This window comes from Podarcis vaucheri, assembly GCF_965113315.1.
Source record: "Podarcis vaucheri genome assembly, chromosome: 8".
NCBI classification, from domain to species: domain Eukaryota; kingdom Metazoa; phylum Chordata; class Lepidosauria; order Squamata; family Lacertidae; genus Podarcis; species Podarcis vaucheri.
Window position 1 is genome coordinate 27,989,680 of NC_138766.1, and position 13,722 is coordinate 28,003,401.

At 42.4% G+C, this 13,722-nt stretch overlaps 1 protein-coding gene across 2 annotated transcripts in view; it reads left to right on the forward strand.

Annotated features, from left to right (window-relative positions):
* Positions 1-5,128: 5,128 nt before the first annotated feature.
* EXOC2 (exocyst complex component 2) overlaps positions 5,129-13,722 on the forward strand; it is an 86,695-nt gene continuing 78,101 nt past the window's right edge. The window contains exons 1-4 of one of the 2 annotated variants that reach the window (XM_082234272.1): positions 5,129-5,166; positions 7,283-7,442; positions 8,217-8,393; positions 9,271-9,397. In XM_082234272.1, the coding sequence (XP_082090398.1) occupies positions 7,325-7,442; positions 8,217-8,393; positions 9,271-9,397 (422 nt within the window). In that variant the 5' untranslated portion in view covers positions 5,129-5,166; positions 7,283-7,324. Of the gene's footprint in view, positions 5,167-5,193; positions 5,323-7,282; positions 7,443-8,216; positions 8,394-9,270; positions 9,398-13,722 lie in introns of those variants that run through there. The other variant, XM_082234273.1, reaches the window with a different exon arrangement.

Genomic DNA, 13,722 nt, shown 5'->3' on the forward strand with positions numbered 1-13,722 from the left:
TAATGGTCATTTCTGTAATATCTGAGGAAGAACTCACATCCATTAAAATGGACATGGTCAATTCTTGTAAGAACCTGTGATGGGGCAGTCATTAAGCGGACGCTCTTGCGAGTTTGATTCCAGGAGGTGCCCAAGACTGCCATGACCGTCAGTGTGTGCTCTCAGCAAGGCCCGAGGATCCCCACGTCCCTCCTCGCCAAACCACACAGCCCTCAGGCCAGCTGTACAGATAGGAGGAGGCGGCGACAAGCAGCTTTCTTAAATACACACACACTTTCCCACCCCCCACCCTGCCGGTACCTCAGCTGAGTGACAGCCTCTTGATGTTGCGTGCGAGTGAGTTCAGCTGGTGCTGTGTGGTCTGGGTGTGTGGTCTCCAGCTTGGCCGAGAGGCTGCTAACAGGGTGGATGAGAGAGAGCAACTCTGTTTACTTTAATTTATTTCGGATGCCGGAACTGTGCCCAGAGTTTCTCCTGAGCTTGATTCCACAGTTAGTGGCAGCAATCCCTCACAGCTGCGGCGCAGTCTGAAATATGTGCTGAACTCCTCGACCAAGTGCCTTTGCAGCATCTGCTTCAAGTCCAGCCTGCTAATCCCCTGTGACTCAGAAATGTTAATGGCATTGCTGAGTGCTGTGATTATTTTGGTTTTACTATGTCAAGATAGGATCTCCCTCTCTCTTTTTCTCTCTCTGTCTCTGAATCCTGGAAGATGTACTTTTTGTGGGTTATTTAATGCAGGAATTTTAAGATATTGGTAATATGTACTGTAGCTATGAAGTCTGATACAGCAGGTCTTTTTAAAGACGTGTGTGTGTGTGTGTGTGTGTATGTGTGTGTGTGTTTAGCTGTGGCATACAAAATTGTAATCTAGATTCCAGATCTATTTGGGTCATGCAATGAAGCTCAAGTTGTGCAATCTTATATTCATATTTTGACCCTTTCCCATTAATTTACATTTTAATTTGCTCACTGCTTTAGAATTGGTGAAATGCCAGAAATCTGCTTTTATTTTCTTATTTATTGTACATATTGATATTATACCGTAAACTGCTTCAAAGGCCTGTTTATTGGGATAGTAAAGCACATTAGGAATGCTAGAATAAAGCTGCAACCTTATATACTTGCTTACCTGGAAATATGTTCAATGGGACTTACTTCTGAGTAGAGACATAGAGGATTGTACTGAAAAACAAAACAAAAAAACCCTATTCAAAATTGACTTGTCATTTGCTAATATTTGCTTGATGTGAATGCCGGTTACGACAAGATAAGGCAAATTAACCTTTAGTTATTTAGACTGTTTCTTTATGTGTGCTTATCTTTTCATTTTAAGTAGCTTAGAGATATTTGAGAATTTTTTTTTTTGAACCAAATGTAACATTCATGACCAATACTTGTTTAAAATGACAAGTCTCCTTTCATTATTCAAATAAACATGCATTCACTCTTAATATGACTTGGAATTCCAGCATTGTTTAGCTTATTCATTCCTAGTCTTTTCTGGCAGACTTGCAGGAATGAACTTAGTATTATTGATGCAGCGTTGAAGGCTGTAATATTCATAGCAGTGGTGAAGGCTCTTGCAAATCTGTGGGCTAAAGCTCTCCAAAGGGATTAAGGAATATCACCAACATTTTTTTTTTAAAAAAAGTATTGAGGTAGAGGGGGGGGAGTGCCTTACTGTTTTAACTTGTGTCTACTATATTTCTGCATTTATGTTGAATTCTAATTTTCCTTAATTTGTTTTTGTATTATCTGCAGTGATCTCAGATCACAGCTTGGAAGAAGTGAAATGGTTCACTGTTTCAGTCCCTGCCTGTGACATGACACACAGGGGTGGGGGGAAGAGGGGAGAAAAAATGTAAACAGTCATCAAATCTTAGTTTAACAAAGTTAAATATAAGTTCTTTGGGGAAGGGTCATAGCTCAGTGGTCAGTATAGACAATACTGAACTAGATGGGCAGATCATCTTCAGTCGGTCTAAAGCAGCTTGCTTTGTTCTTATAATGACCAGTTGGAATGGATGTTGTGTTGTTCAGCAAACCAGTTACATAAGAAGTAAAGCAATAATAATGCCATATAGGTATCACACTTTTAAAACATGAGACAGCAGGGGGACTGTATTTTTTAAGACAATGCTTTCTAAGACTCACTCATTCAGAATACTTTTATCCTTATGTGGTTCTTAAAGCAGCTTACAAAATATTTGCACAATTCAATCACGTTTAAAAACTTTTTGACCCATACTCAGAAATAACATTTATTAGCAGTGTTTATACACGTTTATGTTTAAGAAGACCCCAAAGTGCTTTCCATATCACTACAATATCAACAGAAGACAGCATATATTTAAGACCTCCATAATGACCAAAATGCAATTTCATACATTTAACAACTAAAAAAAATACCAAGAAAGAAAGAATTTAAATTCAGACCCAAACATTTCTCACTCATTCTTGGTCCTCCCTGGTGTTGCCAGTGGGACAGGAGGCCCACTGAGTTTCTTTGAAATTAGTTGAGTATCACAGCCTTGGAGTCAAACTCTCCCTCTTCAGCAGATGAGTTCAAGGGTGTGGGGTCAAAGGAGAAATTGCAGACAGAAGCACTGCCACAAGACTATACCTTGGTGCCAGTACGCCACCAGCCTAAGGATGTTGTATTGCCATCCTCTGACTCAGAGGACTCTATCGCAGAAGCCCCAGTACAACCGGTCTCCTTCACTTGCAACTGGGACAAAACGGCTGCTCCTACATAGGGATAGCTCGAAGTCTGACTGTTGCTGAAGCAACACCCAAAGGCTGTTCTCCTGTCACATTGAGGATGAACGCTGCACAAATCAGCTTTGCTTTGTTGCTGTGGAGGTCAGCACTTGCAGCAAGACACTGAGCAGTTGAACTTTGCTCAGTCCATGGTGAAGACAGTCTTTCTTTACTGGTTCCCATGGATGCCCTCTAAAACCAGGGAGAGGGGCTAAGCCGTCAGAAATTGCTCAGCCTGTGTTGGAGTCAATTCTCCCCTCATGCATAAGGTAAAGGGACCCCTGACCATTAGGTCTAGTCGTGACCGACTCTGGGGTTGTGGCGCTCATCTCGCTTTATTGGCCGAGGGAGCCGGCATACAGCTTCCAGGTCATGTGGCCAGCATGAGTAAGCTGCTTCGGGTGAACCAGAGCAGCACACGGAAACGCCGTTTACCTTCCCGCCGGAGCGGTACCTATTTATCTACTTGCACTTTGATGTGCTTTCGAACTGCTAGGTTGGCAGGAGCAGGGACCGAGCAACGGGATTTCACCTTGTCACAGGGATTAGAACCGCCGACCTTCTGATCGGCAGGTCCTAGGTTCTGTGGTTTAACCCACAGCGCCACCCACGTCCCAACATCGTCTTAAAAACAATATTTTTTTGTAGATGTACTGCTTTCTCATATGCAAATTTAATCAATTGATAAATATATTAAGCAATCAAAGATGTAATTATTGTGTAACAGTCCTAATGTAAACACAATGTTTTCATTGCTCAAGCTTTGCTTCTTTTAAATTTACTTATTTCGCTGATATTGGACACTGGTCAAACTCAAAGCACTATAATGCTCTTGAGTCTTTTCTTCATGCTCACCATTCCAGTGCATTTTTTTTTTAAAGTGTTCTGCAATAAGCAAGGAAATACCTGAGTAGAAATATTAGATTTTGGGAGGCTCAGCATTTTTATTACATGAATTCATACTGTAATGGAAAGAGGTAGAGTGTGCCAGCTTCTGAAATCCAATAAAGCGTGCTGCAATATTTTCTAATATTACTGTCTAGTATATTCTTAATTCCAGTGCATCACCTGAATGCCTTGGCATTATAGACTAAGGGGAAAGTGGAACTGGGGGGGGGGGAATAAATACGGAGAAAATAAATCTTCAGCATATAATTTCCTTCATATTAATATTGCTTTAAAAATAATAATAATAGTTTGGGCCTTTATTTTTGACCCTAGGATTATTGTTCTCCCAACATGTCTTACTGTGCATAAGGATGTCTTTTACTCGGGTAATTCACTGAATTTGTGCTCCTTGCACAGTATTCATGTTCTTACACTTTGGCCTGTTGCCAGAGTTTCAAACTTTCAATAGGTTAGAAAGTTGCAATCTCCACACACACAAACACACACCCCACTGAAAGTATCAGATCAACAACATTAGTTTATTTATTTTTTGCATCAGTTTTAACATCGCCCCTGTGTGTAAATGCTCTGAGTCTGGACTATAGTTCCAGGAAGCTCCGTGCACATTGTTGGATGTTCTAAATAAATATTAACAAGTAGGGAAACAAGCCACGCTGAGCAAATCAGATGGGGTCATGTTGTACTGACATCTGTTTCAGTGTATCTGAAGAAGTGTGCATGCACATGAAAGCTCATACCAATAACAAACTTAGTTGGTCTCTAAGGTGCTACTGGAAGGAATATTTTTTTTAAAAAAAATTGTTTCGACTACGGTAGACCAACACGGCTACCTACCTGTAACTTGCACTGATAGAGGAATTCTATCCCTGCACTACCCCACTGCCCCTGAATTGCAGCAATCTGGGAGGAAGGTTGGCAACTCTGCAGGTCACCAGGGTAAAGTAGGTGGTTTTGCAAATTGCAGCACTTGCCGCCCTCCTAGCTTCAACGACCTGTCTCCTCGCCTTGTTTGAAACAACCACATTGCGCTGTGAACTTTCCGTCCAGAGCCTCTCGTGGAGGGAACACTGCAAATACCGCAGTGTTAACAAGCTAACAGTGAAATAACATACTGAAATCTGGGGTAGCATACCTGAACCAACAGCATAAGGACAATTGTTTTCTGAATGCTTTGCTACTGAACGAATAATAAAAAAAAGGAAATGTATCATAGATAGAGGAGAAGCAGCAATAACTCAATTTGCACGGATATAACGCGCGCGCTCGACCCTGGCAAAGGGGCATGGAAAGGAGCGAGGAGGAGGGGCGGGGCAAAGAACTCTGCCGCTCCCTCCTCTCGCGAACCATTGGCTGCGGACGGCTGAGTGGCAGCGCCGGCTTAGCCAGCCAGCCGGCGCTCGCCCGGTCACGTCATGTGCGTCGGCCTCCGCTCCGTCGCGTCACTTGCGTACGCTCCTTCCGCCCCTTTTCCGCCAGCTGCTCTTCCGGCGGGAGGTAGGTCTCCGCTTGAGTGGCGTTTTAGGGAGCGGGGCGGCGGCTGCAGGCTTTCTGCCTCAGGTGGCGGTTGACGGTTGGGAGACGGTCCTTCTCCGCCACCTCCGTTTCCAGCTCAGCCGAGGGCGCTGAGGGGAAGCCCGGCTGACTGGTTGGGTGGGGCTTTTATTTTTATATTATTTTATTTTGCCAAGGAAGAGAGTGGGGGAAGGGAGTTAACTGGGAGGGGCTTTTTGTTTGTATTATGCATTTTCTGTTTTTATCTTGTATTTTTACGCTGTGAACCGCCCTGAGGTCTTCAGATGAAGGGCAATACATACATACATATATATATTACATATATATACACACACACATATATATAAAACACAATGCAGGCACACACACATATGAAATAATAATACAAGCATGCAATAATAATAATATGAAATAATTATTCATATTATGAAATAATAATAACAACAACAATAATACAAGCACACCCACCACACATGCATACCCCACTGGCCGGCTTGTAGGTGAGCCTTGGGATGCCACCGTGCGCTTTGGGCTTTCTGGGCCACCAGGCTATCATGGGTCACGGCCAGCCTAGTGTCACAACTCAGCGGGCATGAAACATGTTCTGGTTCAGCCTCCTTGTACAGTCATACCTTGGAAGCCAAACAGAATCCTTTCATTTGACTTCCAAAACATTCAGGAACCAAGATGCGGCTTTCGATTGACTGCAGGAACCTTCTGCAACAAATCGGAAGCCGCATCGGATGTTCCGAGTTCCAAATAACATTCGCAAACTGGAACAATCACTTCTGGGTTTGCAGAGTTTGGGAGCCAAAAGGTTCATCTCGCAAGGCGTTCAACTTCCAAGGTACGGCTGTACTTGATCCAGCACTTGCAATGCCTAATCCTAACCTTGCTTCACTCAAAAGTACTGTTTTGCCATGCTCAGTGAGGCTTTACTCTGGAGTAAGCTAGTGAAGGATTTGAGCCTTGAAGCAGTTTATTGTTGCCGCCATTGCCTTGAGCATGGGGGTCATGCCCATGGGTTGCTCCTGTCACCTTTTCATGCCAATGTCTGGCCGTTAAGTTTGCCTAGTGCAGAAGGCCTGGGTGATTTGCAGTAGATCTGCAAGGTTTCTGATTCCAAACTTAAGCTAAAAATAGCAGGAATGAAATAATGCCCCCCACTTGCCCTAAATTACACTACAGAATTAAATAAATTTAGTACTCAAATTGATTTAATTCCAAGTGCAAGTCTTTTGAACCAGGCTCTTTTTAGTGTGTGTATCTGTCTTTCTAGTAAAAGACCCTAAGCCCAGTACATAAGGTGGACCACTGCTGCTATGCCACCGTCCAGGCAGCGATGGTGTTGCCACTTGCTGGATCCAGTGACAAGGGCAGGGGAAGCAATCGGATGGCTGGAGCAGGCATTGATACATGCATGCTTTCACCTGTTACTACCATTCCACTGCTTCCTGCATCCTTTGCTACCATACTCCCACGTAACAGCGGCACTGCCACATGCAGAACAATGGTGCAGTTGTGGTGCCCCATCTTGCACACTGCAATAGTGCACACCTGAAGTCTGCCCAACCCAGATATATCCTGTAGAAAGAAGGGCACTTTGACAGGTAATTTCATGCTTTCTTTTGATGTGAATCATTTTGGCTCATGGTTCCTTTCAGATATCTCTGAAAACAAACTTAATGCCCAATATGGTAATGTTGCCGTAAAAGTAGTTCCATTGGAGTTGCTGACACAAGTAAATAGAACTTTAATTCCTAATTCTCATCATGGGTGTGGATCTGAATGTCCAACTGGTATAGCAGGAATCAGGGCATTCGTGTACAGGCCACCCACATGGAGCTAGTAGTTCACACAGACAGCGTTGGCTGGGAGCCTGGCAGCGATCCTGGGAGCTCCTAGGGTTTTCAGATGGGCGCCCCCATGCATTTGACCCAGCCCTAATTCGAAAGTTGAGAAGTTTCATCTTGATATTCCATCAGCACTTAAGAATTAAACACACCTTAGCAAGCCATTTTAAATCACACAATTGAGCGTTTCTAGGTTTTATCGTAATTGGTGCGATGTCAACATTTCACTTTTTTCCCTGATTTAGACTGCTGAATATATCAGTCTTTCCTCAAAGAAGAAAGCTATAATGTCTCATGCACGCAAGCCCCCTCTTGTGACGGGCATTTCTCCCAATGAAGGCATCTCATGGACGAAGGTCACAATTCGAGGAGAGAACTTGGGAATGGGCCCAACAGATCTAATAGGTAAAGTCAAGAAAGCTGTTTCCGTCTCAATGGCAGTACTATGCATCCAGCAGAGTTTATTTGGAAATGTGCAGTTGCTGATAATTTACAGTAGTGGTATTATGAAAACACTTGATAGACAATAAAATGTTGTTGGTTTTTCTTCATGAAGTTGAAGAGATATTTCCTAAATACTGGGGGAGGAATTCAGTGTTGTGCTAAAACAAACGTTCAGTTAGCTCTAGTATTTCCACTTGCATGACAGAACAACCCCTCTCACCCCATGTGCTGTTCTGGGGGTTCTCCTGACACCTCTGGAGCCAATTTGAGGGATGGGGAAGAGGGGGGAGCCCTGTTGCAGAACTGTTTAGTTGAGTCCAGCCCAAGGGAAGTATTGTTGCGGTATTTCTTCCTTTTTCTCAGATCATGTTGAAATGATGGGTCAGAAGGGATGCAGTGAAAGGTTTTCTGCCAGGGGAAATTTAATTTGCCCCTTCATGCCCCCAGTTTTTAGAATCACTACAGTAACATGCCACTTGTTCTCTTTGAGCAAGCTTGCTGTGTTGTATCTGTATCATCACTTTCACCCGGTAGTCAAGACTGAGTATTTCAGTACTGGCTACTAATGTTTATGTATTTAGAGCAAAACTTTAAAAAAAATTCTGGAGTGAATCCATAAGACACTTGAGATGCGTTTGTGGGCTGAAAGCACTTCAGGCTCCCCCGATAATGATAAAATAAAAAATATTCACTGTTAAGCAACATTTGTTCCTCTGCTTTGTGTGACTCTCTCAGGCTTGACAATCTGTGGACACAACTGTCTTCTGACTGCTGAATGGATGTCTGCCAGCAAAATTGTGTGTCGAGTAGGTCAAGCTAAGAATGACAAAGGGGACATTATTGTCACTACAAAGTCAGGAGGCAAAGGAACTTCCACTGTTTCTTTTAAACTCCTGAAACCTGATAAAATAGGTATGGTTGTATTATCCATTTATTTCTCTTCCTGTAAGTATTGTTCTGTAATAATTTTTTTTGGTAAAAAATTCATGGGATGTGCAAGTGGGTTTCTTGAACAAATCGTAATACTGTATTTATACAGATTTATACTATTGGCCTATCTAGTCCAGTTCTGTCAACTCTGACTGGCAACAGTTCCCCAACCTGTCTCAGGCATAGGTTTTATCCATGCCTGGTCCTTGAGGTTGGTATTGAACCTAGGCCATGTAGAGTATTTATTCTGACTTTGAACGTCAGCTGTTCTATGTAAAATCTTATGAATTCAAAATACTTGAGCTTCTCTTGGTTGCTGATCAATTTTTAAATTAGGCTATTCTCATACTAGCACCTCAAGCTCATGGACTTCTGTATAGCGGTATGTTCTGTTGTATCCAATGGGCATTCCACTGAGTTTCTAATAAAACTGCTATGATTATATGATTATATACATGATATACCAGCCCTTGATAGCGTAAAATATATTTGAATCTTTCTGATGCTATTTCGGCACGTGTGCATTTTAAAGCCAAAATTAAATGTATTATTTTTGCCAGTTGAAGTTTTCCTTTTGCAGTATAGATACAGGAAAGCAAACAACAACATCAACCCACCATATTTTGTGTCGTAGGTGAGAAATCCAAATAAAATCCTCTGAACCGTATTGCTCTGTAACTCTTTGGCTGCAGAGGCAGATTAGGAGCAGGGTTTCGAGGTTGCTTTTACCCTATTTTCCCCCAGACAATTATCTAAGTATGCATTTTATACTTGTAGGACTTTTTGACTTAGTGCATGAGAACTTCACGATGCTCGACAGAGCTTGTTTTTCTAAGGATATCTCTTTTGTTTTCTCAAGGTATCTTGGATCAGTCTGCAGTCTGGGTTGATGAAATTAACTATTACGACATGCGCACTGACAGGAACAAAGGGATGCCCCCTTTGTCTCTGCGCCCTGCTAATCCTCTTGGTATTGAGATAGACAAGTGAGTACCAAGTAGTATCAATTTACATTCTTACCTGACTTCGCTGCAAGAATTCAAAAATATTTCAGAATGTGAGATTTGAAGAAAGCAAGACTATAGTATGATTTCACTTTGCCATGGAAAGATAATGTTTCTTCAGTTTCTTATTCTGGAAGTGGGAAGAATAATTACTGTATATTTCTGTCTGAGGTTATGCCCTATCAACTCAAGAATTTCTGCATGTGCAACAGGTCTTTCCCCCCTGCATGTGTGCCAGTCCCTCCCCAAATCTATTCTTGACAGCTAAGCGGAACCCCCCAGAACAGATCACGTTTTAGCCAACTAAGTCCTACCCAGAATAGGCTCATTGAAATTAATTGAACTGTTAGTCATGTTCATTAATTTCAGTGCGTGAACTCTTGAGTGGGGCTGACATTGGCCCTTAGTTTTCATAACATACTGAATATTAGTGTTGTTCATATTTTTATTTATGAAAATATTTCCACACCACTTTTTATTTACAGAGAGGAATATGAAAGTGGTTCACAGTAATAAAACATAACAAATCAGGACACTGTCAAACTGGAACGTGTCCAGAGGAGGGCAGCCAAAATGGTCAAAGGCCTGGAAACGATGCCTTATGAGGAACGGCTAAGGGAGCTGGGCATGTTTAGCCTGGAGAAGAGGAGGTTAAGGGGTGATATGATAGCCATGTTCAAATATATAAAAGGATGTCACATAGAGGAGGGAGAAAGGTTGTTTTCTGCTGCTCCAGAGAAGCGGACACGGAGCAATGGATCCAAACTACAAGAAAGAAGATTCCACCTAAACATTAGGAAGAACTTCCTGACAGTAAGAGCTGTTTGACAGTGGAATTTGCTGCCAAGGAGTGTGGTGGAGTCTCCTACTTTGGAGGTCTTTAAGCAGAGGCTTGACAACCATATGTCAGGAGTGCTCTGATGATGTTTCCTGCTTGGCAGGGGGTTGGACTCAATGGTTCTTGAGGTCTCTTCCAACTCTATGATTCTATGAAATCTAGTTAAGACTTCATACAGTGTGAACAATTTTAATAGCTGTGGGGGAGGACAGGATGAGGTGGCAAATGAGCTGAGATCAGCTGTTAAAAGCACTAGCTAGTTTTATGTTATTCTGTTTAGGTTGGGATTTGCAGCAGGAGTTGCAGAGTAAAAATATATTTTCCATCCATCTGTCTTTTTTCTTTTAGTTTTTATTGAAATACTAATTTGTTTCCTAACCACAAATCTCAGTGTTTTTATACACAAATGCCACATTTATGCAAAGGTTCCAGTAGTTGCATTCATATAAAAAACAGTTTATATATATTTAAAACACTTGCTGTCATAGCAAGTTAAGTGCTGCAGTGCCACTCTAATATTGCAGATGAACATACCATGAAGAAGTAGATGCAGATAGCTGGGCACTTCGCCAGCGGCCCTGAGGTTCCTGTCTGGTGTGCTGTCCTGTCTACTTCTGCAGTCCTAGTGGTGAAGGAACCAGCTAGGAACGAGAACAGTGGTTATAGAGATCTCTGGCCATGTGGTAGACATGGCTGTGTTCAGGAGCTCCTTAGGGTCAGTGGTGGTACAGGGGTCTGCTGATGGCTCCTTGTCCTCCTCTTCCATTGAGACAAGCAGCTCCAGGTCTCAGCAAGGCTGAACCTCAATACTTGCACAGTAGACGGAGAAAAGCAGGCTTTCAGATAAACCAGCACAGCGAATAGTGCTCATCTTTTTTAAAAAATAACAACAAAACTAACTTTAGGGATATTGACATACAACATATGACAACATAGTAGTTTTGGCTAGCATGTGACCTCAGTGCTACAATAGCAATTTTAACAAAAATCTTTCTAATCTGGGTATAGTGTTTCTCCTAAATATAGCAGACAGTAGTTACTATGTATTGTAGGTTCAATCCCGTATAAATTAGGTTACTTTATTTAATTTCCAAGAGGACTATATGTGTAGCAGTGCAAACGTCTACAGCAGTGGAGAACCAATTCTAGCAGGAAAGCCGTTCTTCCATAATGGCTAATGCTTGGATCCTTAAAAAATTAACTTAAGGAAGTTCACACAAGGAAAGCTGCCTGTTCTCTCCCAACACCCACTATAGAACAAGGTCACTCAGGTTTCAGACTTGTTGTGAAAACCCAGACTACAATAAACTTATTTGCATTTAAAGTGTCATAGGACTGTGTCTTTTTGAGCAATACAGTTACTCAGTGGCGTAGCGTGGGTTGTCAGCACCCGGGGCAAGGCAAGTAATTTGCGCCCCCTAACCTGTGGATTTGCGCCCCCTAACCCTAACCCCCAGATGTTGCGCCCGGTGCGGCCGGCCCCCCCTGCACCCCCCATGCTACGCCACTGCAGTTACTCTGTGCTGATAAAACTGATTTGTAGCTCCTTTCTTCTCTGACATGAATACGCATTCCCTAAAATATGACAGTAATGAGCAATCCTACATATACTTCATCTGCCTAGGACTGGCTAGGAATAATAGTACAAAGCCTGTGTGTGCTTTGCGTCCAGTTATTATGTCATTCCTAGGCATTTCTCGAAATATTCGCAGTAGCACTGCATGTCGTTTTATTAGTAAATTTAAAAATGGTTTCCATCTGCAAGGTCTAGCTTGCTGAGCATACACTGCCATCTAATGGAGTGTGTGAATCCTCTTTTGTGTAGGCAAAGTTGACAATTTTATCAGAGGTAGTTTATTTTTTTGTTTATATGTAAATACAAGAAGACTGTCATTCAGCATCTCAGCTGGGAAGCTAGCTGCAGGTTCAGTTAAATATTTTGATTGTCAGCATCAGAAGTCAAAATCTTACAAGGAAAGAAAACTTCATAGCAATATAGGCAAGGTGATGCCTTCATAGGCCTAATCTGGCCAGCGTTAAAACATTTCCAATGATTTAATTGTGCTCTCAGCTCTTCAGTTGAATGGAATAAAAGTGCTCAGCTTTGATCAGATTTTGCCCTGTATTCACCATCAGTTGAAGGTCCTTCTGTTGTCCCCCACTGTCTTATATGGATGCAGTCAGCAATAGTGAAGTGAGGTTCTGCCACATCAGTGTTGCCCTTAGGCTGGGTCCAGATTTGCCATTAGCTGTCCTTTGGACTGTTTCCAAAGGCCATCCTTGTCCTCTGTCCTACCATTGGAGAAAGTCCTTGTTAACACCTTTGGGTTTGTCCTGTTTAGTCTACTCCAGCATCCTTTCTGCTGGTCTTCTGCATGCATGAGTAACAGAATACAGCTGGTACAAACGTTTGCTCCTATGAGTCTGGCGGGGGGGAATGTGAATGGTTACTTAGTTTGTTTATGGTGGTTGCCATTCAGTCTTTATTTACTTAAAATGGCTCTTCTTGACCTATAAAATCCTATGGAATCCAGTTCACGGGACTTTTCACTGACAGTGTCCAGTAGAACTGCCTGGTTTTAGTTTTTAAATAGATTTTACGTGGCTTTGTGCACAGAATCATTACCTCTGGGTGGTTGATAACTTTTTAAAAGCTTTATTTGTGAGGCACAGATTTACATTTCTTCTTATATAAACCTGTCAAATCCCACCATATAACTAAATTCTCTCAAGGGAAGCAATAGTATTAAACTGTTTCTTCTGAAGCATTTGCTTAAATGGAGTATTCTCGCACCTAGTTTCCAAGCTAGGGCTGAAATCGTAGCCTGGCAACACCTGGAGGGCCAGAGGTTCCCAACCCATGACTCAGGGAGAAGGAAAAATTGCATTCCTTTTCTGTCTTCCCATCCAACCTCAAGAGCCCTGTTCATCCTTAGGGGGAAGTAAGTAACCAAGGCTACCACCTACTTTATCCTTTCCTCAAGAGGCAGCCTCTGTCTTCTTCAAACCTCTCCTCTTCTTACCCCATTTCCACAATTACCGTATTTTTTCGCCCCATAAAACGCACCAGACCATAAGACGCACTTAGTTTCTGGAGGAGGAAAACAAGAAAAAAATATTCTGAATCTCAGAAGCCAGAAAGCAGCAAAAGCAGCAATCCCTCTTGCTGTTCTGGCTTTTAGGATAGCTGCACAGCCTGCATTCGCTCCATAAGACGCACACACATTTACTCTTACTTTTTAGGAGGGAAAAAGTGAATCTTATAGAGCAAAAAATACGGTACTTCTGAGGCTTATGAGACATCAGGAGGAGTCTGAAGGCTTTCCAAGTCTTGCCAGCCCCACCCCTGCATTTTGGCATCCCATCCTAGCCAATTACTGGTCAGGCTACTGAAAGGCAAGTCCAGCAGTTCCTTCTCCACAGTTAGTTTTAGATGAGCCAAGCAGAGGCATCAAGGAAGAATAGCAGT